General features: G+C 42.7%; 1 protein-coding gene across 1 annotated transcript in view; it reads right to left on the bottom strand.

Moving 5' to 3' along the window:
• The window catches only part of Eps8 (epidermal growth factor receptor pathway substrate 8), a 66,816-nt gene extending 41,642 nt beyond the window's left edge, over nt 1-25,174 (bottom strand). The window contains exons 1-9 of the mRNA XM_038319579.1: nt 25,107-25,174; nt 23,906-23,982; nt 14,538-14,605; nt 13,244-13,405; nt 12,987-13,136; nt 7,262-7,344; nt 6,587-6,723; nt 2,582-2,655; nt 727-853 (exon numbers count right to left, since the gene is read on the bottom strand). Coding sequence (XP_038175507.1) covers nt 727-853; nt 2,582-2,655; nt 6,587-6,723; nt 7,262-7,344; nt 12,987-13,136; nt 13,244-13,405; nt 14,538-14,605; nt 23,906-23,982; nt 25,107-25,165 — 937 coding nt within the window. The 5' untranslated portion in view covers nt 25,166-25,174. The remainder of the gene's footprint in view (nt 1-726; nt 854-2,581; nt 2,656-6,586; nt 6,724-7,261; nt 7,345-12,986; nt 13,137-13,243; nt 13,406-14,537; nt 14,606-23,905; nt 23,983-25,106) is intronic.
• Between the last annotated feature and the right edge of the window lie 226 nt (nt 25,175-25,400).

Raw genomic sequence — 25,400 nt, 5'->3', positions numbered from 1 at the left:
CAGAAACCAACTTGAAGACTGGTGAAAACTACAGACGGGTAGTTACCATGTGAATGCAGACTCTACAGACGGGCGACTACCATGTGATCTGAGTCTACAGACGGGTGGTCACCATGTGATCTCAGAGTCACTGTGACTGAGAGGCGCAGCCAGCTTGAAACCAGCATGAGTTCTTCCCTGTCCACTTGAACCTCTGGTGGTGCCCAAAGCTCAGGGCCTTGATCTAAGATCAGAACAATGTAGCTCTTTACTAGAACCCAGGCTCCTCCAGCCCTGCAGTTCTTATAGCCGCAGAGCAAGGAAGCCCCGCTCCCCACAGGTGTGATAGCCATAGAATAAGGAACACCTGCTCACCTGTGGGTCTGACAGCCTTAGACTGAGGAAACCCCACTTACCCGTGGGTCTGATAGCCCTAAAGAACACACACACACACACACACACACACAGGTCTAATAGCCTTAGAGTAAGGAAGCCCTAACTGCCCAAGGGTCTGGTAGCCTTAGGAGGTCCCCGCTTACTCGAGGGTCAATAGTCCTAGAGTAAGAAAGCCCCACTTACCCATGGGTCAGGTACCCCAAGACTGAGGATGCCATACTCATCCCCCTGTGTGTCTGATACTCCTAGAGTAAGGAAGGCCCGCTCCCCGGTTGGTCTGATACCCCTAGACTAATGAAGTCACACTCCCCCATGGGTCTGATACCCCTAGAGTAAAGAAGGCCCGCTCACCTCCAGGTCCTTTCTTTTTACTTTTTTTGCTTTTCTTCCTTTTAGCAAGCTCAGAAAAAGCTTCAGCTGCTTTTTGGAGTTTTGTGATAAAAAACTCAATGTCATCCAAAATGTGGTTTAAGATTTGCTGGAATTAGAAATAACAGAACAAGACATAAAACAAAGAAAAAACTAATTTTGTTCTAGCTGCATGATGCTAGTTAGTAAAGGAGAGAAAATAAATGAGGAAAGAAAATGACCACCCCTACCAAGTCAATCATTAATTCTAAGAAAATACATATACCTGATATACATATAGTCTTGCCTCTACACCTTTCTTTAAGCATACTTTTGCTGCATTTTTCAATGGTATTAGGGAAGCATTCACACCATGCAATCAGATTATTAATTACTTTCAATTACTCTGATTCCCTCGCTGTGTTCCCCCACACAAAGCTGCGGGTGGGATTCAGAAAAACTGTCTGTGAGGAGAACACAGGGTGTCTTTGTTTTGCAAATACCTGCCCCATAAAGGCTCTGGTGAAGTTATTTCGTACCCATTATAGCACGCGGAGAGAACCTACAAACACAGCCCATATACAACAAAAGGCATTAATACGACTTTAGGATGACTGCTCTCCAGGGAAGAATTAACAAATGCACATGAGACCATTCCAATCACTTGTTATACTTCACTCAGCTTTCTCTAGTCTGAAACGAAGGATTCTTCACGTTAAAAGACTAGAAACTAGGGTTTAATAAACATTTAAGTAAAATACAGTGTGATATAAAAATTAAATTCTAGGGTTGGCAAGAAAGATAGACGGCTCAGCGGTAGAGTGAATTCTGTACTTGCAGAAGACCAAATTTCAGTTCCCAGCATCCACATTGGGCAGCCCACAATCACCAGTAACTCCAGCTCCAGGTGATCTCATGTTCTCTTCTAACTTGTGCAGGCACCTGCACACACGTACAAACACACACACCTGACCTCTGCAGGTACCTGCATACATGTGTAAACACACACACCTGACCTCTGCAGGTACCTGCATACACGTGCAAACACACACACCTGAATTATTCAGGCGCCTGCACACACAAGCAAGCTTATACACATAGTTAAAAATGAAAATCTTGCTGGGTGGTGGTGCCATATGCCTTTAATCCCAGCACCCGGGAAGCAGAAGGAGGAGGATCTTTGTGAGTTTGATGCCAGTCTTGTCTACAAGAGCTAGTTCTAGGTCAGGCACCAAAGCTATACTGAGAAACCCTGTCTCGAAAAATCAAAATAATAATAATAAAATAATAATTAAAAAATCTTTCAAAAATTAAATTCTGAATGTCAGATTATAGCCACACTGCAAGTTAATTGCTACGAAGAAATAAATTAAATGTAGCATTATTCTTTATAAAACATTAATATTTGCATGCTTATACACACAGGCTCCCACCCATCAGATATTTGTCGACTCTAGAGATCTGAACGCCAGTCTTCATGCTTGCAATGCAAGCACTTTAGCCACTCAGCCATCTTCCCATCCTTAAATATCTTAATAATCCGAAAGAATAAATATCAAAAGGACACCTCAACTATGAAAAAAGGAAAGCCACACCATCCCCAAACCTTGCTAATTCGGGTTCATTTCATTTGTAAAGTGGTTAAGGCACTAGTATTCTACAGGAGACCAACTCAAGTGAAATATCAGGAGGGAAGAAAAAGCAGTTAAGGGAAAATTCAAAGGACATAACGATTGCCAGGAAGAGAAAACACAATTTCTGCAAGCCAATTTTGTTAAGCCCTTCTCATCTCAGTGTCTGGGTTCCCCTCTTTACAAAACAGAAGCGCCCATGAACTCAAGCCCGTGGCCGCACTCACCACATCCCTGTCAATCCGGGCTGCCACCATCTCAGGCGTCTCCTCCTGCTCGTGATACTGCCGGGACCTCTCAACTGAAAAGAAAAGGGCATCGTAAGACTTCACATGTTTGGTGAAACACTGCCGATATAGGAAGGAACTTGTGAAAACGATGAGAAAAGAATTCCAGGTGCTGGGGTCGGGGGAGGTTCTCTGGAATAAAGAAGTCAAAACCATACTCGGGATCCATTGCTACACCCTTGCTACAGTTACCAGGAGTCTGGGGAAAAGCTAGGGAACTGGCCTGCTCACCCATATGAGACTCATTCAGCTGTTATGGCCCCTCCTTCCACCTCTTCCCCTTTCAGCTCTCAACAAAGCCAACCCTGACTCAGCACTCCAACTTCTACAGAAGAAACAAATCAGCATTTAAGCATCTCTTGTGAAATATGGCGAAATAAGTTCCAATGCAGCAGGGCTGCAAGCTTCATGTGTGTGGTGCAGGGTGTGTGTGTGTGTGTGTGTGTGTGTGTGTGTGTGTGTGTGAGTGTGCACGTGTGGTGTGGTGTGTGTATGTGTGTCTACATGCATGAAGATGCTTGGAGGGGGTGCCTGTGCACATGTGTGTGCAAGCATGTAAACGCCGAAGGTCAAGCTTGAGTATCAATCTCTATCTCGCCCTCACTGAACCTGGAAGTGGCCATTTCCTGGGACAGGCTTGGCTGCCTAGCAAGCCTTAGGGATCTCGTCTTCCAAGCTGGGATTAAAGACACACGCTATTATACCTGGCTTTTCCCACTGAGTACTGGGGATGCAGTTCAGTTCTTCCTCCTAGTGTGGTGAGCACTATCCCAACTGAACCATCTTCATGGCCTGGGCTGCTAGTTCCTCTACATCCCAACCTTGTGACTACAGAACAGGTTCTTCAGTTCTGAGAGTACAGGGATGTCTCGATTCTGGTAATTAAGTATAAAATCCACAACATTTGGTTCACTGATCTTAAATGGTATATCCTCAGGAATTTCTAGAATCGAGGTTACATTTCTCAAAAGCATTTTGAATGCAACCTTGTGACTACAGAAAAGGTTCTTCAGTTCTGAGAGTACAGGGATTTCTCAATTCCTGTAATTAAGTATGAAACCCACAACATTTGATTCATTGATCTTAAATGATATAACTTCAGGAATTTCTAGAATCAAGACTACATTTCTTAAAAGCATTTTGAATGTTAAGGAAGCTCAGATGTGCCGTTTAACCATGAGATCTTCCTCACAGACTCCTTCCTGGGGTGAGTCAGTCAGCACCATGGTAACTGTCAACACAAGTATTTCAGAGAACATTAGATTCAAAGGCATATGGCTGGGACAGGAGCAATAGATCATAGGAGTGGAGATAAGGCTCCCGATGCATCACCATGACTCACGAGGCTTAATGCAGAGAACTGGCAAAAGATACTGAGAACTCAGAATCTCAGTGCCTCCTCTATGCTAGCATTGCTCAGACATGGAGCACGTGCAAAAAGAAAAAGGAATCTGAATTCTTAGATAAAATTATTCAAGCTCCTCAATCTGTGTGCAGCAAAGATTGCCAGTTAGTTGCTATTTTACACAGAGTTGCGGCTTGCTTGGTACAGTGTATCACAGAAGGCAGGAACTGAACTTGAAACATAACCATTAGGAACTCCAAAGAGGGTCGAAAGTGTAGGAGTGCTTGCTTGCAATTCCACCACTCTGGAAGCTAAGGCAGGGATATGATGAGTTTATGGCTACCCTGAGCTACATAGTGACACCTGTAGTGGTATATTATTTGTTAGTTAATACACAAAAAATAAAAAATAAATTAAATAAAATTAAATATATTTAATAAATAAAGCTTGCTTGAAGATCAGAGGGTAAAGTCGTCATACTCGTCATACTAGCCAGCCATACAGGCCAGGAAGTGACAGCACACACCTTTAATCCCAGGACTCAGGGACAGAGACAGATTGATCTTTATGAGTTCAAGGCCACCCTAAACTACAAAAGATTAAATCTGTCTAAAAAAGAAACAAGAGTTCACACAAAGGTGATCCCAGTACTTGGGATCACACACCTTTAACCCCAGCACTAGGGAGGTGGAGACAGGAGCTATATGACCTGTGGAGAGAGAGGAATAGGAACTCAGTGGTGTACGGAGTCTGAGGTTGATGGAGAGCACTGCAGGATCTCTCGCCCCTTTGTTGTCTGAGCCTTAGTAGAGGTAAGATCTCTCTAGTAGCTTGGCTGCTTTGCTTTTCTGATCTTCAGCTTGAACCCCAATATCTGTCTCTGGGTTTTTGTTATTCCTGTTGCAACACTCCCCACCCCCACAGCATCCAGGGCTACACGGGAAGATAATGTCTCAAACGAGGAAGAGAAGGGATCTCTTAGAGATCCCGTAACACCAGCTGGAGACAAAGCCAGCAGAGGGTAATTATTTCCCCAACATTCTGGAGTCTCAGGCACCACTGCCACTACTCTGATGAACTCACTTGTAGAAGACACTGTTGCTCCACCTCTGAGTTCTAAAGGGCAACACTCAGCGCTGAGCAAATCGTCAGAGGGAGCAGAGAGAGCCTCCTTCAGGGAACTGCTAATAAGACTCTCTGGCCCTCATACAGAACTTTGTGTATCATGTCTTGAGTTCCGTTTGGACAAGCGGTAAGAACTGGAACCTCATCTTCGCAATTTTAACACATGACACGTGACAATGCCAGGAATATTTTACTCAAAATCTAAGACGAGCTCAAAAACACCTGAGTATAATTTTTTTTATTGTAACATTATATTAGGTTTCATATCCGTTCATTCCTACAGCTCTGTTCAGGATGTCTTTAAGATGTCTTCTCTTTATGTCAAGACAGTTTTGGCACCTTTCTCTCTCTCACACACACACCACTACCACCACCACCACCAGAACAACTATGCAGACCCTTTCCACCAAAACAACACCAGCAAAACTCACTTTAGTCCACAACAAGCCCAGGTCATTATGAACCCTAGTCTTTGGAAAACCAGTTCAAATGCAAAGAGAATTGGTAGGAAGCTACGTAATCACTAAAGCACAAGCTGTTGATGTGCTTTGCCAATGATGCCTGTGTTCCTATGAGTCATAGGACTACAGCATCGCTCGCCTTTGGAGTCACAGAAACCTAGGAGTCATTATGCCCACTTTACAGATGCAGCTGAAGTGGGAAATGAGGATGTCTCATGGTCATATCGATAGAGAGATGCAGGTCTTGTTTCAGGCCTCGATTTTTGACCCACACGATCTACAGTCCACCTCCTATTAAAGCCACTGCACACTTCAGTCCTAAGACATAGAGAAACCAAGCGGGAGGTTTCCTCCCTACCTGTCACATGAAGAGTTACAGAAGGCGCCATGTAGGCTGCTGGGGGAGAGAAGTCAGCAATAGCACTGTGGACTACAATGACCATTCAGGCACAATATGTCATCTAGGGCGATAGTGGCATGGAAATGACAGGGGCCACCAACCACTTTCTGCTTAGATATGATACCTGCTCCACAGACGGGAACTCATGCCTGCTTCTAGAAAGCTGGCCAAGAGCCCACAGCTGGGGAGGTCAAAGGGCCCATATGACAAGGTTAGCCAAGGCCAGACCCTTTTTCCCTGCTACGGTCCTTACTGACGCCCTTTCTACAAACACATAAGAACTGCCCAATGAGTAGAAAGATTCTGAAACAAAATATTTTGGAAAAGCAAAACCCCAATGGGCTTCTCTTTGGTATATATTCTATTGCCATGTGTGTCACTGTGAGTCGGGTGAAACTTCCTCTTTTGGTATTAAAGAAAACTATAATCCTAAGAGTATCTAGTTCAATGACTGAAACGAATTCTCAGGGACAGCCTTAACAGCAGTCAAGACTTAACTTTCTAGTATCCAAGATTTAATTCCTTAAAACTAACTTTAACCCACAACCACACGAGAATTTGAACCAATGAACGACAACACATGGATCCTTACTAGGGTCAGCATAGGTACTTACAGTCCCCCTGGTCAGCGGCCCACGCAGACCAAGCTGCCACGCGGCTCCTAACGTCCACCTGAGTGACAGTCCCTGGTGGTGCAGGGGCAGGAGCTCTGGGAGGAGGGGGGATGCCGGGCTCTGCTTTGGCAATCATCCTAAGAATGAAAAACAAATTGGGCTTTTACAATCCCCATTTCTGCAACAGCGGTTCTCTCAGTGGCTGGGGTTTGCTCTTCAACCCCAGGAGTCACGGTCAAGGAAATAAGGATTCCCGACGAGCCCCACTGTGTCTGCCTATAGATTCCCGAGACACAGAAATGCAGAGAAATTAAAATTCCCTGGGAAACCACACTGATTTTTTTTCCTCTGGGTCACATGAGATTTGAAAAGCCAATGGGCACATGGTTTATACATGAAGCGGCCTTGGGTCATCTCTTAAAACACCAACATCTTTTTTAACTGTCCGAATATCTACACGAGTGTGAGAAGCTCTGCGGGAGACAGCCGATAGATACATGGAGAAACAGGAAGGGACCGGCAAGCCAGCGAGAGCAAATGAATTGAGACTGAAGGTTATAGTTTGGAAAACAGAATAATTCACCTCTATTGAACATAATTTCTGTAAAGCTTCAGGAGAAAGAAAGTAGACACACCATGCAATTCCCGCTCACCGACTTCTTTTAATGCTCTCACCTCAGGACCTCCGGCCGCCTCTTCTGCTTCCCGCCCTTACTGTCGTGGATCGCACTCTCGATATCCTCACTGACGAGGTTCGCCTGCGAGGAGAGACGGGTTAGATGGAAGGCCACAGGCTTGTCTGGGTTTTCATAGGAAGATAGAAATAAAAAAAAATCATTTAAATTCACAGTGTAAAGCAAATAAAAAAAAAACGTTTTAAAAAACATATGCCTTAAAAATATGACTCTGGTTTTTAGTGGTGAATGTTATAATAACAGAATCAAACACTCATCTTTAAGGTTAATCTAGGTCCAGATTCCACTTAGAGATTCCTGCCCAAGAGCCCAATATAAAAAGGCAAATGCACAAAAGACACAGGTGAGTGTCTCTACTCTGTTAGAAAGGAAGGAGGCAGGTAAAGACAGACAGGTGTGTCCTTTTTTCTCCGCCTTCCTCTGGGACAGCTGTTAACTCACCAAAACAATCACCAGGCCCAACGTGGACACTCTGAGCTTAAGGTAAATCTACTCATATGGCTTGGGTCTGCAGTGTCCCTGGAGACCTATATGCCGAAGGCCTGGTTACCAGCCTTCTGCTGGGAGGTGGTGGAGGAGAAGTCATTGGGACGTGCCCTTAAAGAGAACATTGGGATTGCAGGATACTTCCTGTCTCTCTTTTCACTTCCTGTTCTCCATGAAGTGAACAGCAATTCTATCACACACTTTCTGCTGTCATGGACTTTTCCACTGCAGGCCCAAAGACAATGTACCAAATATCCATGAGCCGCAGCACCGGAAGCCACACAGGAAACAGACCTCTCCCCTCTATAAGGTTTCCAGCTTGTGTGTTTTGTCACAGATATGGAAAGCTCACGTAGCTCTCCACCAACAGGTGGAGTCTCAGCTGTAGACTACATCCATTTGAATAACTACTTCATTTTCCCGCTTCAGGTGAAAACGAACTATCTGTCAACTATTTCCCAACATTCTTCCAACAAGGCCAGTGATTAGATTTTCGTGGGAACCCATGTTAGGTTTGTAGCTAAGGGGTTAATTTTGCTTGGTTAAGGGAATTTATTTGTAGCCAGTAATTATCACAGTATATGAGGTTGTTGCTCATGTATTCATCTTCTATTTTGGTGCTTGCTCGCTCTGTGTAATTATGCATATTTTCTCAGATATGTGAGTCACATATTCTTTAGCAGTAAGCACTGATGAGTAGAAAAATTTAGAAATGATGGGAACCTTCAAGATCATCTGGTCCTTTACCGCTGAGTAGTACTCTAATGCATAGAATTTTGCATGCAAATGGATGGAAATAGAAAGCACCATCCTGAGTGAGGTAACCCAGACCCAAAAAGACGAACATGAACCTTCATCTGATGTTGAATGGAGACAGAGACAGAGACCCACATTGGATCACTGGACTGAGCTCCCAAGGTCCAAATGAGGAACAGAAGGAGGGAGAACATGAGCAAGGAAGTCAGGACCGTGAGGGGTGCGTCCATTCACCGAGACAATGGGACTTATGTAATGGGAGCTTACCAAGGCCAACTGGACTGGGACTGATGGAGCATGTGATCAAACTGGACTCTCTGAATGTGGCTGACGAGAAGGGCTGACTGAGAAGCCAAGGACAATGGCACTGGGTTTTGATTCTACTGTATGTACTGGCTGCATGTGGGAACCTAGTCTGTTTGAATCCTCACCTTCCTAGACCTGGATGGATGGGGGAAGAACTTGGACTTCCCACAGGGCACGCAACCCTGACTGTTCCTTGGACTGGAGAGGGAGGGGGAGGAGGGATAAGGGAGGGGAAAGGAAATGGAAGGAGAGGAGGAGCTGAAAATTTGTAAAATTATATAATTTAATAAAAAAAGAAAAAAGATCATCTGGTCCATTTGAGAGAGGTGGGGAGGGGGATGTGGGGGTGCGTTTCCACAGTGGTATACGTGGAGAAATCAGAGGACAACCTCAGGTGATGTCCCTCATCTTATACTGTGCTTGGGCTAGGGCCCTTGGTTGATCACCAACCACTCCATAAGCTGGGCCAGCTGGCCTCAAGCTTGGAGGAATTCTGTTCTCTGTCTCCCATCTCCCTGGAGGTGTGTGAGGAACACAGGTGCACACTGCCACAGCTGGCTTTACATAAGTCCTGGGCATTCAAACTTGGGTTCTCAGAATGCGCACCAAGCAGTTCATCTACAGAACCATCTCCCCAGCCCTTGTGCATTCGCCTTTATGGTTAATACTCGGGGGAGACCTGAATGACGTTGACAATGTGGCGACACTGGGATGGCTCCCAATCCAGCGTCACTTCCTTAGAACATTACAGTTCCAACAAGATGTTCAACATAAAGCCAAAGGTCTCTACCGAATAAGGATTAAAACTGGAGGTGTCTAGAACCTCGAACTTCTATGAGAAATGCTACCACCCTCAAGGAGACAAATGTACCAATGTGGCATCCCATCATAAAATTTAAACTCAAAAAGTGTTATTGCAGGATGCTCTATACACAAACTAGTTATACCACATACCAAGGTGCCTGTATTTTTGAAACAGCAAGGAGAACATGGCCAATGGAGGCAGTGTGACATCAGCGAGTGAGTGGGTCCCATCATGTAAGTAGTTGTGAGCTTTGGTAAGAGCAGAGCATTGTCCAGAGAATCCATCACTAGTGCAATTCCATAGTAAAGGAAAGCCTTTGATCCTAGAAGCTGAAGTCCAGAACCCATACTCAGAATAGTAACTAACAGCTCTCAAGTTGTACTTAAAAGCATGGACACAGACACAAAATGTAAATGTCTTTTAACTCAGTATTCTCGATGATAGATAGATAGATAGATAGATAGATAGATAGATAGATAGATAGATAGATAGATAGATAGATAGATAGATAGATAGATAGATATCCATCTCCTCTGAATTAGGCCAGCAAGATGCCTCAGTAGTAAGGCACTTGTCATGCCTGACAACCTGAATTTGATCCCTGGAACTCACACAGTGGAAGGAGAGAACAAACTCCTACAAGTTATCCTCTGACCTCCATATGGGATACCCCTCCTCAATAACTAAATGTAAAAATTAAAGAAATAAAATCTATCGATAAAGTTTTTCTCTTTTTTGGAGCAAAATAGTCACCTTAGAGGTTTTTATTTAACATGTCTAAATCCTCAAAATCATTAAAATAAGCTACAGAACCCAAACCACTATAGTACATGAAAAGTTGATGTACACCAAACTGCAAGTTACTTAAATGACATAATTCCTTTCAAGTAACATTTTTATAACCATCTATGGAATAAATTAAAATCAGAAAAAGTTGCAAACTGTCCTGTTAAAGACAGTATTCACATGCTATCGTTCAATGTCAAAGGCATGTTGAAGAGGAGACTAAGTGCTTTTTTGTGTGGGTCTTCAATTTCTCTACAAGAAAAATAACCCACTGCTCTGAGAAGGTACTGTGAGGGCCTGAATAGAAAACTGTTCCTCAAATCGCCAACATTTTAACACTGAGTTGCTGTCGGGGTTTCTGTCCTGCCTGGTTCCTGCAGTCGTTAAGTTCCAAAGAAATCACATAGAGGTCTACATTAGTTATAAACTGATTGGCTCATTAGCTCAGACTTCTTATTAACTCCTATAACTTATATTAGCCCATTATTATTATCTGTGTTAGCCATGTGACTTGGTACCTTATTCAGTGAAGCAGTCACATCTTCTTCTGTGGCTGGGACAGGACTGTGGAGGAATGGGCTTCCCTCTTCCCAGAATTCTGGTCTCATTGACCCGCCTCTACTTCCTATCTGGTTGTCCTACCTATACTTCCTGCCTGACTACTGACCAATCTGCATTTATTTAAAATATAACTGACAGAATACAGAATTGTCCAACACCACTGAGTGCCAGTCAGTGGTGCTATTTGGTAATTGGGCTATAAAGCCTTGCTGTAGGAAGCCTGGGGGAGAGCTATGAGGTCTTTGCCCACTTCCACTTGGCTCTGTTTTTCGCTCCTGCTACCATTTTGGTTGTGTGCTACCATGCTAACCCACCGCTGTAGAATATTATTTTAAGGTGAGTCACATTTGTTTATGCTGTGGAATATTTGTTTAACAATGCAAAGATATGTTGTATTCTTTTAGGCTGTATTTGTTTAACTCTGTGAAGCTGTGTTACTTTGCCTGTCTTAAGCACGTGGTTGGTCTAATAAGGAACCAAATGGCCAATAGCAAGGCAGGAGAAAATATAGGTGGAGCTGGCAGGCAGAGAGAATAAACAGAGAAATCTTGGCAGAAAAGATCAAGGAATGAGAGAAAGAGGAGAAGAGAACTTCAGGGAACAGCCACCCAGCTACAAAGCAAGCCACGGAGTAAGAGTGAAAGTAAGATACACAGAAGCAAGGAAAGGAAAAAGCCCAGAGGCGAAAGGTAGATGGGATAATTTAAGTTAAGGAAAGTTGGCTAGAAACAAGACCAGGCATTCATAAGTAAGAATAAGACTCCATGTGTGATTATTTGAGCTGGGTGGCGGCCCCCAAAAGAGTCAAAGAGCCCAAAGAGTAAAAGACCAACAACAACACCCACATGACAGATGCCAGTCCCTCTGGAACTCTAAACCGCAATAAACCCTTTCTTCTCTTATGTTGATTTTGGTCAGTGTTTTATCAAGTGACAGGAGAGAAACTAAGGTGCCACTCAACCAAAGTAATTTCTCTTTTAGAGAAACCAACTCATAAAATAAAAATAACCAATGTGGAAGATAAGTTCTGAGGTTTAATAAAGCATCACAAATTATAATCATCTGGAAATTACAGCATGTACTAAATATACATTTGGGGGGCCTCTAACTTATTATTGGTAACTGTGCTCAACTATTTCTCATTTCACTTAGGGATTACAAACCCGGAGAAATTTTTCAAGTCACATAATTAAATGGCAAGTTTTAAATCAATACCATGGGAATCTAACTATTCCACTGAAAGAATATAAGCTCTGAGGTTTGCGATGAACAAAATAGACTTGTAGCATAAGTATTTACTGTCTATCTGCCCAGCATGACTTTTAACAATTGAATTTTAACTATATGTGCAAGGCCCGATGAGAATTTAATACATCATTTATACTTTGTAAACAAAGATAAACAACACATGTCTATGTTTGACGTTTGAGATAGGGTCTCACTCTGCGGGCCAGGTTGGCCTCTGACTTTCTGTAATCCTCCTGCCTCACTCTCCTGAGTGGTAGAATTACAGATAGAAACTATCATACCACACCCTGTGTTTTTAAAAATAGCAATCAGATCTCCTCTTTTGTTTACTTGAGTGGAAACTTAAGGAAGACATTTAGGTATGAGATTTCCTTATCACAGTCTCAGAATCTTCAACCCTAGCTCCTAATAGCTGTATGACCAAGATGGGTCATTTGGCAGCTGCAGAGCATTGTGTAAGGGGGTTGTGGGATGAACTGGAACCTGAGAGATGCCCCAGCAGTTATGAGGCCTTGCTGTTCTTGCAGAGGATGGGAACTGGGCACCAAGCACAAATATCAGGCAGTTCACAAAGAGTTATATAATCCCAGTTCCTAGGGATCTGACACCCTCTACTAGGTACCTCTCTTGGTACCTGCACACACACATGCACACAGTTGCGCGAGCACACGCGTACACACACACACACACACACACACACACACACACACACACACACACACACAGAAATAACGGGGAGGTTGAATCACTCTTTTACCTTAACCTCATCACACTGGAAGAGATGAAGATCCGGCTTGTTCTGAGTTGGTTCTTTGCACACCAAGGCAAGAATGGAATCATAGCTGCATGAATGCACCACAGCTTGGCAATGCTGGATTGTGTTTAGTGGGAAATTCTCCAATTCATTCTATAAAAAAGAGTAAATGTTTGATAGTGTCCAACTTCCACTCATCCGTGAACCTGTCCCGACTGACATTCCTGAGGGGTAAAGCAGCATGAGCTTCGCACACTTGCCTTGGACTCTAAGTCAATCAGGCTCACAGCTCGGTCGTCCACTTGGAGAATCATATCTTGAGTCCACACTTTGCCCTTGGCATCAAGCAGCTTCAACTTTCTTATCCCATCATCGACAGTTACCATAGCCTCTTTCCGGTCCAGCACGAAGGTGGTCAGGTGCTTATGGTCAGTAAAAGAAGAAAGAAAAGAAAAACTTTCGGCACACAAATAAACCGTTCTCTGTACGTAGTTTCCCAAAGGAAGAACTGGCCTAATGGAAGTTAACTGGCATTGAATCAAAGGATGAGCACAGCACACCACAACTTCAGTAACTCCACAGAGGATGGAGTTGAGCGGGCCTTGCTGCATACAGAACAGGGTGCCTTGACTCGTAAGACCTCTAAACCTGTTTCATGCTGGGTCGCGTGGAGGTACAATAGCATGGAATAAAAACAAGTTCTTAGCAGTAGAAACCCATAAACAGCATTCTCCTTAAACTAAGGTCCCCCCTCCTTACTCCGACAGCTATTGAAATGTGGCACAGTGGCAGCATTCCCGGTGATGGCGACATCCTAGACACCTACCTGTGAGCCGTGCTACGGTGCTGCTTTGTAACAGCTGCCAAGTCTGCCCTCTCCTGCAACCACTTTACCGAAACAAAGTGGTTTAGGTTTAATTAAGCCTGCTTGAGTTAAGCAGCAAACTGAAAACAGCAGTTTAAAAATGATGCCCTGCTTACATATTTCAGCTATCAACTGGGGTCATTTTGATTCTGATGAAAAGCAAGTATCTTCAAAACTGAAAAGAAACTAGTGTTTAATAAGAGCTAATAATGACATTAGAGGAAACTAAATATAAAACTGAACTACTTGGTGTACCACAGCTTAATTTCAAAGTGCAATGGAAGCCTTTCTCCTGTTTTAACTGGGCTGGTAAAAGCCAACGAGCAGCAGCTGAGATTTTCATGTATTTATTATGAAACTAGAACATAAACTTCAATAGTTGGACACTAACATCTCAGTTTAAAACAAAATCCAAAGGAAGATCCATAGTCATCCCAGCACTCTGGAGGCAGAGACAGGCAGATCTGTGAGTTCAAGGCCAGCCTGGTCTAGGTGAGTTCCAGGACAGGCTCCAAAGCTATAGTAAAACCCTTTCTCAAAAAATCAGAAATAGCAAACAAACAAACAAAAACAAAAACTTCTTAGAATACATTCTATTCGAATGAATTGAAACACAGTTTTGATTTCTCCCCCTGTATTTCTGTCCTAGTAGAGGCATCCTACATATTGGCAGGAGCAGCATTTCTCACCTCCACCCGGTACTGGGACACATCTGACACGCTGCTGATGCTGTCTCGGGCATAGTTCTTCCTTTGCTCTGAAAGAGAAGTTTTGAAAAGCCATGACTGAGCTATTAGTAGGCTCAAGTTCATAGCTGGAGTCACATGGCACCTCCAAAGCTAGTCTGTCTCACATATGAATACAGACATTGACGAGTCCCCATTGTGCCTTGTGCCTGAAAACACTCGTTATTCACAGCCAATCCCAAGGTCACGAGAAAGACTAACACTATGCGAGAGCCCTCAGACCCAATTTAAACCATCAGAGTTCCAAAATTATAAATGTCCTAGGTTTTAAACATTTTTTTTACTAATTATGTATATGCGGGTATGTTTGTGAGAATATATGCACATAAACGCATAAGCCCAAAGAGGATAAGAGGAAGGCATTGGATTCTTTGCAGCTGGAGTTACAGCCAGTTGTGAGCTACTGTCCAATGTAGGTGATGGGGACTGAACTCTGGCCCTCCACAAGAACAATACACAAGCTTGCCAGCCAAGTCGTCCCTCTGGCCCCCACATTATAAGCGTTCAAAGAGGAAAAAAAAGCCATTTAATATCCAGGTTTTTATTAATCAGGAACCTACTGTTTATGAAAAAGATTTTTAAAAAGTATTAGTCAAATTTCCTCTGCAGATGCACCAAGGTCAAAATGCACCTGTGAACGCTGTGGCAGGTACTGGTTGACACGAGGGGGTTACCGAACAGACACGGCAAGGACCACCTCCTTCCACACACCCAAACAGACTCAGTTCCGAGGACTGCCATAGACTAACAATCATCACACATCAATAGGACACACAAATGAGATACTCAGCGTTACAAAGACAAGCAGGCAGGGAGAATGAGGCAGCTAGGTAGACAGCTGTTGCATCAAACCACTCAGCAGGCAGAAGAGACCTTTCCTTTTGAAGATGCTGCAAAACCAAACATAAACCAAGCCCAGGCATTATCCGTATTTGGTATTTGTTAGTTTCCAATCAAGTACTTTCTTTGGAAATTCAGGGTTCTCAGGCAGAATATTTGGATGGAAAGGAACCTAATAGGTGATCAGGGGACTCTGTGACCCAAGACCCAGCTTTGAGTTTGTCCATACGTAAGAAAGTAGATTTAGGCAAGAATCTTAAGGGCCTGGGTCTCAGAGATTTACTACATATAAAATAATTAAACAAGTTAAAGGTAAAGTCCTTAAAGCCTAAAAACCTTTAGCATACTTAAGTATTTGTTCTAGGTTTTGTGATTTTGTGTGTGTGTGTGTGTAGATAAATGTCATATATATTGTCATATATAAAATATCTATATAAATATAGATACACACTAGATATGTATAGTTTTCCTACCAGCCAGCATTTTTAACTATAAACATGTTTCTTTTCACTCTTAGATGTCTCTATACTATAAAGTACATAGGCAGACCCAAAACACTCAAGTCCAATGTTTTAAAAACATGACAAATGAATGTTTTTCAAATACATGGAAGCATTGATCTTCCCATGCAGATTTACCCAGGAAAACCTCCGTGCCCCTCTTACCGCCTCTCATGCTCTACTCTGGTTTTGCTTTTGCAGCATTAAAGTCACTCAGTAAAAGCACACACACCACAAAGTCCAACCGTGGCTACCTTTCTTTTTCTGTTTGGAGGATGATCTGAAGAAGTACGCTCCGTCTGTTCCTACCAAAACAATGTGGTCACAAGAAAGATCCGGTTCCACCTACCATTTTCCCAAGCATTTCAAAGCACACCTCTTCCCCTGTGATTGGACCTAACATCTGTAGCACAGAGGTGCACCATTTTTCTATTAGCTGAGGGTTAATATGGGATATTAATACATGATCTGTTCGTGGGAAACCCTCTGTAACGCATGAAACACAGCGTATGACTCATGAAAACATCTGACAGAAGCACTATTAGCAGGGACCACTACTTCAACATCACAGGTTCATCAGGTTCCCACTCAACTCTCCAGCAGAGCCCCAGAACACAACAGTGGTTGTCTCCTCTGATGTGACCTTCGGATAACAGAGGGAATGGCAGCGGTTGCCATGGTACCTGATGGCAAGATGATATGGTGGCTCCAGCATATTCAAATGCTTGACTGGGCCTTCCAGATAAAATGACTGGCAAATACAAGTAAAGGGTCAAAATACGACATAGGCTTTTTATTATGAAGAAAAAAAGTTCATCCCCCGAATCTCAGAACACACAGTATTTCAACCCCAGGAAAACATAATTCATAGGAACAGAAAATGATTGGTGGTGATGGCAACTGCTCCTTCCGACTGACTGCCAGAAGGTGAGCTGTCATTCCCAATATTCCTAGCTTGTATTCTTTACCATGCTTCACAAGAAATAAGATACGTGTCACAAAAAGTACCTTAGAAGGACCCTAAAAGTGTACTAATGTCCTAAAAATGACTTAAAAAGAAAAGAATTGTAGTGATATAACGTCAAGAGAAAGTCCATTATTAACACTTTAATAGGCATTTTTGAAAGGACACACCTGAAAGTCAACTGCAGTGTCTCTTTGAATGAGAATCCCATACACCAAAACATTCAGTGGTAAACAGCACTCTGGATCCTAAGCTGAAAACTTTCCAAGCCTTAGAACGAATGAAGGCTTTCAAAATGAAGCCATCAAGAGGAAGGCACGGGAAATCGCCACTTTCTCTAACAGTGGTTCTTGTCCTCAGTTGCCTATGACCAAGGGCTTTTCAAAAAGCACCTGTGAGCCCACTCTAAAGACTCCCACGTACTGGTCTAGGGCTCATCAGGCCACTGGGATCTATAAAGGTCCCAGAGGAACTGTGACGTGGAGCCTGGGAGGCAAACCTTCACTCCAGAACCCGTAAGAATGCCAACTCATTGGCTGTGTACCCCTCAAGGGTTGCTACTGCTGTTCATGTTAGGATGTAAATAACAGTCAAATGGCACATCAAATAATAACTGAATAACTCTGCGTGTGGAGTTTGGAGTTTCTCAACTACCCATACAAAAGCCAGTGTCTCTCCACTTCCCACCTCCCGCTCTTTCCCTTTCTGCTTTCTTTCCTCCCCCTCCCCTTGCCCCACTTTCTCTATCTCAAAATAAATTTTACCTGAAGGGACTCTAGCCAGCCCCAGTGGGCACATATGGCCCTGGCAGGTCTCTGCCTTGCTAAAAACCATTAGATTACCTTTCTAAAGCTAGCCCTGAAGGTCTATTCTTTTATTTGACCACTTCCTCCTCCTGAGGCAGACCACCAAGGTCCAGCTATCACCATATTTAAGTCCAGCAACCAAAAGGCCCCTTTTGGCTGCCCTAATTAACATGCCCAATTACAATTAAACACCTCATCCTAACACAAAGTTTCTCCTTTTCTGTTTATAAACTGCCATTTGCCCATGGGTCAAGACTGTCTCTTTATCCAGAGGCAGTCTGTTGAACCCTCCCCCCAGCAAATATCCCACCCCCATCTCCCTTGCAATCTCCTGTCTTTGTCCCTTATCCCTGGCCTTTGTCTCTCTGGGGCAAACACATCTCATTTGTGCTCAAAACTTGGTCTTGAGGTGTGTTGTGCTGATACTGATCCCTTTAAAACCTAAGTACAATTTCATTTTCTCTGAGTAACACTAGTTTTGCTAAACTTTTTTTTTTTTTTTTTTGCTATTAGCTTTAATTCTGTGGAACAGAACACATAAGCACATTCAGACAGATTAGATTCAATAACCAATGAGAAAATTCTTTGCAGACCATTTTAGCACTGAGTTGATAAGCTCTTACACAAACTGATAGCCATCTTGAGGCCAGTTATATTACACTCCAAGTTCATTCAAATGTTTAGTTTGTACAACTGCACCTCCTCAGGTAAGCAGGCAATGGTGAAGCTTGCTTTTATCTACTTTGCTCATCTAAAAGAGCTAATATTCAGACACACAGCTAAGACTAAGAACGTTTACTTTTTCTTTAAAAAGGCATTGCTCAGAAAGTAATGGCCTGGACCTTTCAACAAAAAGACAAAGAACAGTTACAGAGAACGCTTTGACCTAAATAAAAGATGGGACTGCGGCTCATACTGCCAGTCTTAACAACAAAAATTACAACTAATAACTGCTCTAAACAACTTCAGGAAGTCCCTGAAACCGACCAGATTCACTAGGCTCCTCCCTGCCAGAGTAAGAAAGAAAAGCTGAAATTCTCTCAGGGGAACAAAGCAGAGCTGCACAGACAACAAGCCAAGTAGCAAAAGAGACAGTGAGACCAGACCAGCTGATGGGAAGAGGCAGAAAGCAGTCTAGCTGCCTGGAAGAGGTTTAGACCAATGGGGCCCCTGCAGCTGTGTGGTGTGCTCCAGGTTCCCAGCTTGGTGAGCTGTCACCAGTGCTGGGGTAATGCAGCTGCCTTTGAGTCATGTCTGCTCCCGGAAGTAACCTCTCACCCATATTCCTGTAGGTAATCCTAATAAAACTCACGGCTCACCAAAAGGGACTTGGGCGGTATCTGTACTTTGGCCTGTCAAGGGTTCCTTGTCTGGTGTCAGTAGACATCTCATATAGGTAGCTATGTGTGCTACGTCTCCCCATGTGTGCCTCCTGCCTGCAGAGGCTAGAAGAGGGCAATGGAACACTTGGAACAGGAATTATGACGGGTTCTGAGCCACCTGTGGGTCCCGGGAATTAAACCCAGGTCCTCTGCCAGAGCCACAAGTGCTCTTAACCACCGAGCATTCTCTCCAGACCCAGGACATCTAATTTATTTACTTAAACTTCTGATGCATCTGGTTCGGCCACAGCATACATAAACCAAGAACAATTTCACCTTTCTTTCCTAATTGAAAGCTGCCAAGGGCTGCTTGCTATTTTGAAATAATATTCACATCATTTTTATGGCTTAAAAACTTTTGCGTGCATAAAAAGGGAGGAGGGGCAAAAGTGACCATCAGAGGATGACTTGCAGGAGCCCATCTTCTCCAGTCTCTATGTGGATCCGCAGGAATAAACCCAGACCTTCAGTCATGGTGGCAGCAGCTCGTACTCACTAAGCCATCTATCTCTCTGTCCCTCAAATTATTTAGTTATTAAATAACATGGTAGTGTTCACTTTTCTCCTCTTATTTCTGAACACATGACTTTACACTCTCCAGTTAGTACCAAGCTCTCAGCAGTTCATTAATTCTTTATATCCATTCTACAAGTAGTTATTGAGCATGAATGATGCATTAGCCACTGTGCTGATCAATAAGCACAGGGAACCCCGCAATGAACAGGACAAATGGAGGCCACCGTCATGGGCTGACTGCATACCTGAGATTCACATTGCTTCTTACAGCATCCACCTACTCACCCCCTACAGTGTCTGGAAAACACAGCTGACTTTTCAGAACACACTTCAAGGCTCAGGTCCCCCCATGGAACCCCTGCTGACCACACCCCATCAAGCAAAACTGCTTTCCGACAACACCTACTTTCTGACGTCCAAGCAGACTTGAAATATATTCCCATGAATATTTTGTTTACCTTTATTTAGTATTTATTAATATATTTATTTATAGTTTATATTGTCTTACATATGAATATATTTGTGGCATATATTAATATATTTAATTGGTGTTTATTTAATATACTTAATTAGTATTTTATTAGCCTTTTATTATGACAGTTTTCTATATATGGATATACATACAGTTTTCCCAGGAACATTTGCTAAGAGAGTCTGTCTTAACCACAATGTATATTTTGGACATTTCTGTTGAGTCTCAGATGACTGTAGCTGTGTGGGATTAATTTATGCTTCCTTTACTCTAAGCCATTGGGTCACATGTCTGCTTTTGTTACTATGGACCTATAGTATAATTTGATTTCAAGAATTCCATTATCTCTAGCTTGTTCTACTTTTCAGGACTGCTTTGGATACTTTGGGTTAGCTTTTCCTTGCCTTTGAAGGGAGATACTGCAGTGTTGATAGGCAATCGCCGCCTTCTCTCACATGTGCGGACACCACACCTTCTCTAGTACATGTGGACCCGACACCTTCTTCCCTTGCACATACGGACACCTCGCCTTCTTCCTCTTGCATGGGTACCATTTCTTACTATGAATGAGGATGATGGATTTTGATAACAGCTTATTCTGCATCTGTCGAGACAATTTTCTGATTTCTCCCTTTGATTCTATTTATGTGTTGTTTTATGTTTATTTATGTACACATGTATCTTTTTGCTTCCTGAGATGAAGCCAACATGTCTGGGGTTTATGATCTTTTTGCTGTGTTGCTAAATTCTACTTTGCAAGTATTTTATTGAGAAAATTTGCATCTATGTTCAACAAGGAAATTGATTTGTAGTTTTCATTGTTGTTATTTCTTCTCCAATTTTATTATCAGAATGACACTGGCTTCATAAAAATAATTTGATGGTGTTCCTGCTTCCAGGACAGTGTGGGGAGCCTTGGTGGTAATTCTTTTAACGTCTAACAGAATTCAAAAGTGAATCCATATGCTCCTGGGCTCTTCTGTGCTTGCAGACTTTGAAAGCTGCTTCTCTCTCTCTCTCTCTCTCTCTCTCTCTCTCTCTCTCTCTCTCTCTCTCTCTCTCTCTCTCTCTCTCTCCCTCTCTCTGTAAGTCATTCAATTGCTCATATCCTCTTGGTTCTACTTGGTTACGTGGTCACATGTATTTGAAAATAGTTCCTGCTAGTCTATCTCACCATAACACACTGGCTATGATAATCTGTCATTTATGTTTGCAATGACATAAGAGGCATGGAAATAGAGATAATGATGATTATGAAGCATAACAATGAACTTACATAGTCCATAACAAATGTCAGTCTAGAAAAGGAAGGTTGAAAGGATTGTTTTATCCTTATAAACTCCATTTCATTTATTCAGTTTCTTCAGGCCAATCTCTATTATTACAAGACCCTTAGAGCCAGGAAGCAGACTTTACTGGTTCTGGTTTGAGCACATGTTAATCACCAAATAAGTATGTGCTGAATACATTCTCTAAAGATGACCACGAGTGACTAAGCTGTGGTAAGAATGTCTCAATGTGGTTTCTATCCGTAGACAAATGCTATTCTTAACTAATCCGAGAAACCTCTCTTTCTGATGCACAGACTCACAGCTGCTTAAGGAGTCGAGAACAAGGATGCGTGCAAGCATGAGAGCAAGGGCTCAGCCTGAAACAATTATACCACATTCCCTAGGCTCCGGGAACAGCATGGGCAAAGGAAAGGAATGAACATGAGATTTGAACAATAGGGAAAAGGGCTGGGAAGTGCAATCTTCTGTGAGAGATGCTACCACTGCAATGGCAAACTCAGAGTAACTGCTAATGTCTACACTGAGTTGGCACGAGAACAGGCCTGGTGTAGGAGGTCCTTCTGTCTTTGTGTTGCTTTCACTGGTTAATAAAGAAACTGCTTTGGATCTGTTAATAGGATAGAACTTAGGTAGGCAGGGAAAACTAAATGGCATGCTGGGAGAAAGGAGGCAGAGTCGGGAAGTGGAGAGATGCTATGGAGCCGATGCCAGAGATAGATGCTGCAATTTTACCCAGTAAGCCACTGCCACATGGCGATATACAGATTAATAAAAATGGGTTAAATCAAGATGTGAGAGTTAGCCAATAAGAGGCTAGAGTTAATGGGCCAAACAGTGATTGGTTATTTCAGGGCTAAGCTAGCTGGGCGGCCAGGATGAACAAGTGGGTCCTCTCCTTACAACACAGACCTGTCAACAACCAGGCATGGGTGGAGGAGAGCCTCAGGGACCTCAGCCCTCACTGCTCAACTGTTAGCTACTGATAAATCTGGGGAGATGAGGAGCCATTGTCTTCCCCTGCATACCCACTTGTGACCCCACAAGGCTCCAGTGGACAGTTCTAGCATAGTGGTCACCCACATGGCCCTGGTTAAAGTAAATGGGTCACAAAACAACCACAGACATAAACATGGGAGAGGGACATGTAGGGAGTAGGGGGATGTAAACAGTATGGGAGGGAGATAAGAGGGGGTGTGGGAGAGTAGTCAGAATGCATTATATGCATGTATGAAATGTGAAAGAACGAAGAAAGAAAAAAGGATGTCTCGATAGGGCACAAACAAAGTTGAAAACAGCATTAGCAGCATTATCATAGCCATCGAGAAACATATTTATATATAGTATTAAATTCATTTTATGAATGCATGATTTGAGTTGTTAAAAACAAATCACAAAACTTTAGGATTGGTAAGTCCTAACCACCAAGGTCATAAGCCTAGATAATGTATAATAATTCCCAAACTTAGAAAATGCTACTGTTTCTATAACACAGAGTAACTGTAATAATAAGCATAATAATAGGAAATATTTACAGGGCTCTCTGCTCCTACACTACTTTGGAAACAGCTTACTATATATCATTTAGTGACTGTTCCAGTGTTAACGGAAAAGGTGAGGAAAATGAGGCACACTCAGGTGAAGTCATTCACTCGAGGCCACGCAGCTCCGGTGTGGAAGAAATGTCTTTGGACATGGGAATTCTTGCCAGCATCTCTGTTGTTAATCACATTTCTAGCTTATTTGCTAAACAATAATAAAAGGTCATACAAATCCTCTATAAACGATAAACTTCCAATGCTTATGTGATGTGCCTCAAGAGTACTCAGCTTCTTCTTAGTAACTTGTAGTGAACAGTAGAGAGGACTGGGGATGCAGATCAGTGGGCCGAGTGCTGGCCTCGCTTGCACAAAGCCCCAGCTTCAGTCCTGGGCACTACAGAAGCTGGACATAGTGACCATGACTACAAATGGTGGGACTCAGGAGGATCAAATGTTCAAGGTTATTCTTGGCCACTTAGTGAGGTTAAAGCCACCTGGGACACGTTTGACTCTGTCTGAAAACTAAAATTATGTATATATAAAACAAACTAGAAAGGTTAACGGAAGTCCCAGAAGGACTGAGGAGAACACCTTATTAGTTTGTGATCTAGAAAGAAATTCTATGAAGGTAACTAGTCATATTGACTGACTACCACAAGTGTTTAATAGCTCTATGGGGAACAGTGCATCATCTATGGGCCCATAATTGTCAGCTGGATTGGCCATAGAAGTCAGCATACATTTTACAAATAATACATGAGAAACCCCTCCTGAGGTCTCAGCAACACGCAGCAGACTTCTTTAAAGCATTGACCACACTGCAGACAAAGTTTGAGGTTGTAGGAAAGAAAAGAGTTCATGGCTTAGGTTTTGTGAAGATTCTTAAGTAGCATTATCTAGCTAGCTCTGTCATTTCAAACATGACAGCAGGTTCTGAGCTTAAAAATATGGATCTCTAAGCAGTTAGACATAGAAGCAGCCTATCACATAGACATACGTACCATAAAGGGCCTTTGCACTTGATTTTGAACTATGCTCTCTGTCCATCTGGGAAAAGGGTGGTGAAGATCCGTAGCCACTGTAATAATAATAAAAGAAAAATGTTCATTGTCTTGGGTAAAAGTCCACTGTGGGTAATAAAAATTCAGAAACCAAGAGTTTAAAATGTCGATGTACCACAAGCACCAACTGTTTAAAAAAAAATACTGCTTTACACTAGTTGAGCAACCCAATGGGGACAAGTTCCCGCTCAGGCAAGTCATGAATAAACAGAAATATAAATCAGGTAATGCCAATGGTGACCATGGAGCCAGTCTCAGCCCATTCTCAATGCCAAGTCCGAACTACAGCAAGGAGAATCAGGGCTGGAAACCACCTTATTAGAATACAAACCTCTGCTATTCAACCACAGAGGAGAAAGGAATACTGAAGAAGCAACGTAGATGGAAACCTCTTACGTCCTATTTAATAGTTAAATGTGTTTTCCTACATACAGTAAATATAACCTGTCCTAAAGAATGTGAAGTGGAACAGAGGTCACGATGGCAGACATGAGAAAGTTATACTATGCATGCCATAGAAGGTAACAGCCCCTCAATTCGGTCCTGTGGTTTCAGTTGGTAGCAGGAGACTTGAGGAATGGCTCTGTCTGGATTTTGCTTTATGTTCTTGTATACAATGAATGGCAAATATCTATATAGTGTGGACTAAATGGTAATGAACATTCCTCAGCTCTGTTTTACAAATAACAACAGAATGTTCCAGAAATACCCGAAGCTGCTGTATGATACACATTTGATGACAAAAGGCAGTAAGACATAGAATTCCAGCCTCGAATATCCTTTGACTCCTTGACAATATCCCTGAGACTTGTGTTTACTTGGCCTTTTTAATGATAGCTTTTAATAATAACACAGATTAGTAACAAAAAAGGGGACTGCTTCTGAATGAATTAAAAATGGATTGCATAAAGAAATATAAATAATATTTTCATTTAAAATATGTTTAAAAGTAGCTAGGCATAGTAACACATGACTGAAACACTATCTCTTGAAAGGCCAAGCTTGTAAGATCAAGGCTAGATAGATCAGACTACACAGAAAGTTCTAGGCTGGTCTGCGTTTCAGAGTAAGAACATCTCCTAAAATAAGCAAACACCACATCAAACCCCTGCCCAAATCATACATGAACTCTTCAACTTACTTCATCTGAGAAGGGTAGACTCCATAACCACTGGGAGGGTTAGACATATGACCATTCATGCCGGCTCTCACGCCTCAGTTCTAAAAATAGAAAGGCACACAGGTCAAAGGTAAGAAAGAAGTCAGGACATCTCGGTTTACTGCCAGACCGATACTAGAAAGGCAAACAGTAAGGTCTCTGCCTTCAAGCGCGCAGGCTCAGAGGGAGGCATGGGCACGTAAAATGAGGACCAGCTGGATTTTATGACTAATAAAAAGGCTAATTTAGTGAGTTAAAGAAAAACCTGTAACAGAA

This window comes from Arvicola amphibius, chromosome 2 (assembly GCF_903992535.2).
Source record: "Arvicola amphibius chromosome 2, mArvAmp1.2, whole genome shotgun sequence".
Lineage (NCBI taxonomy): Eukaryota > Metazoa > Chordata > Mammalia > Rodentia > Cricetidae > Arvicola > Arvicola amphibius.
This window is presented reverse-complemented; position numbering and strand designations above follow the sequence as displayed.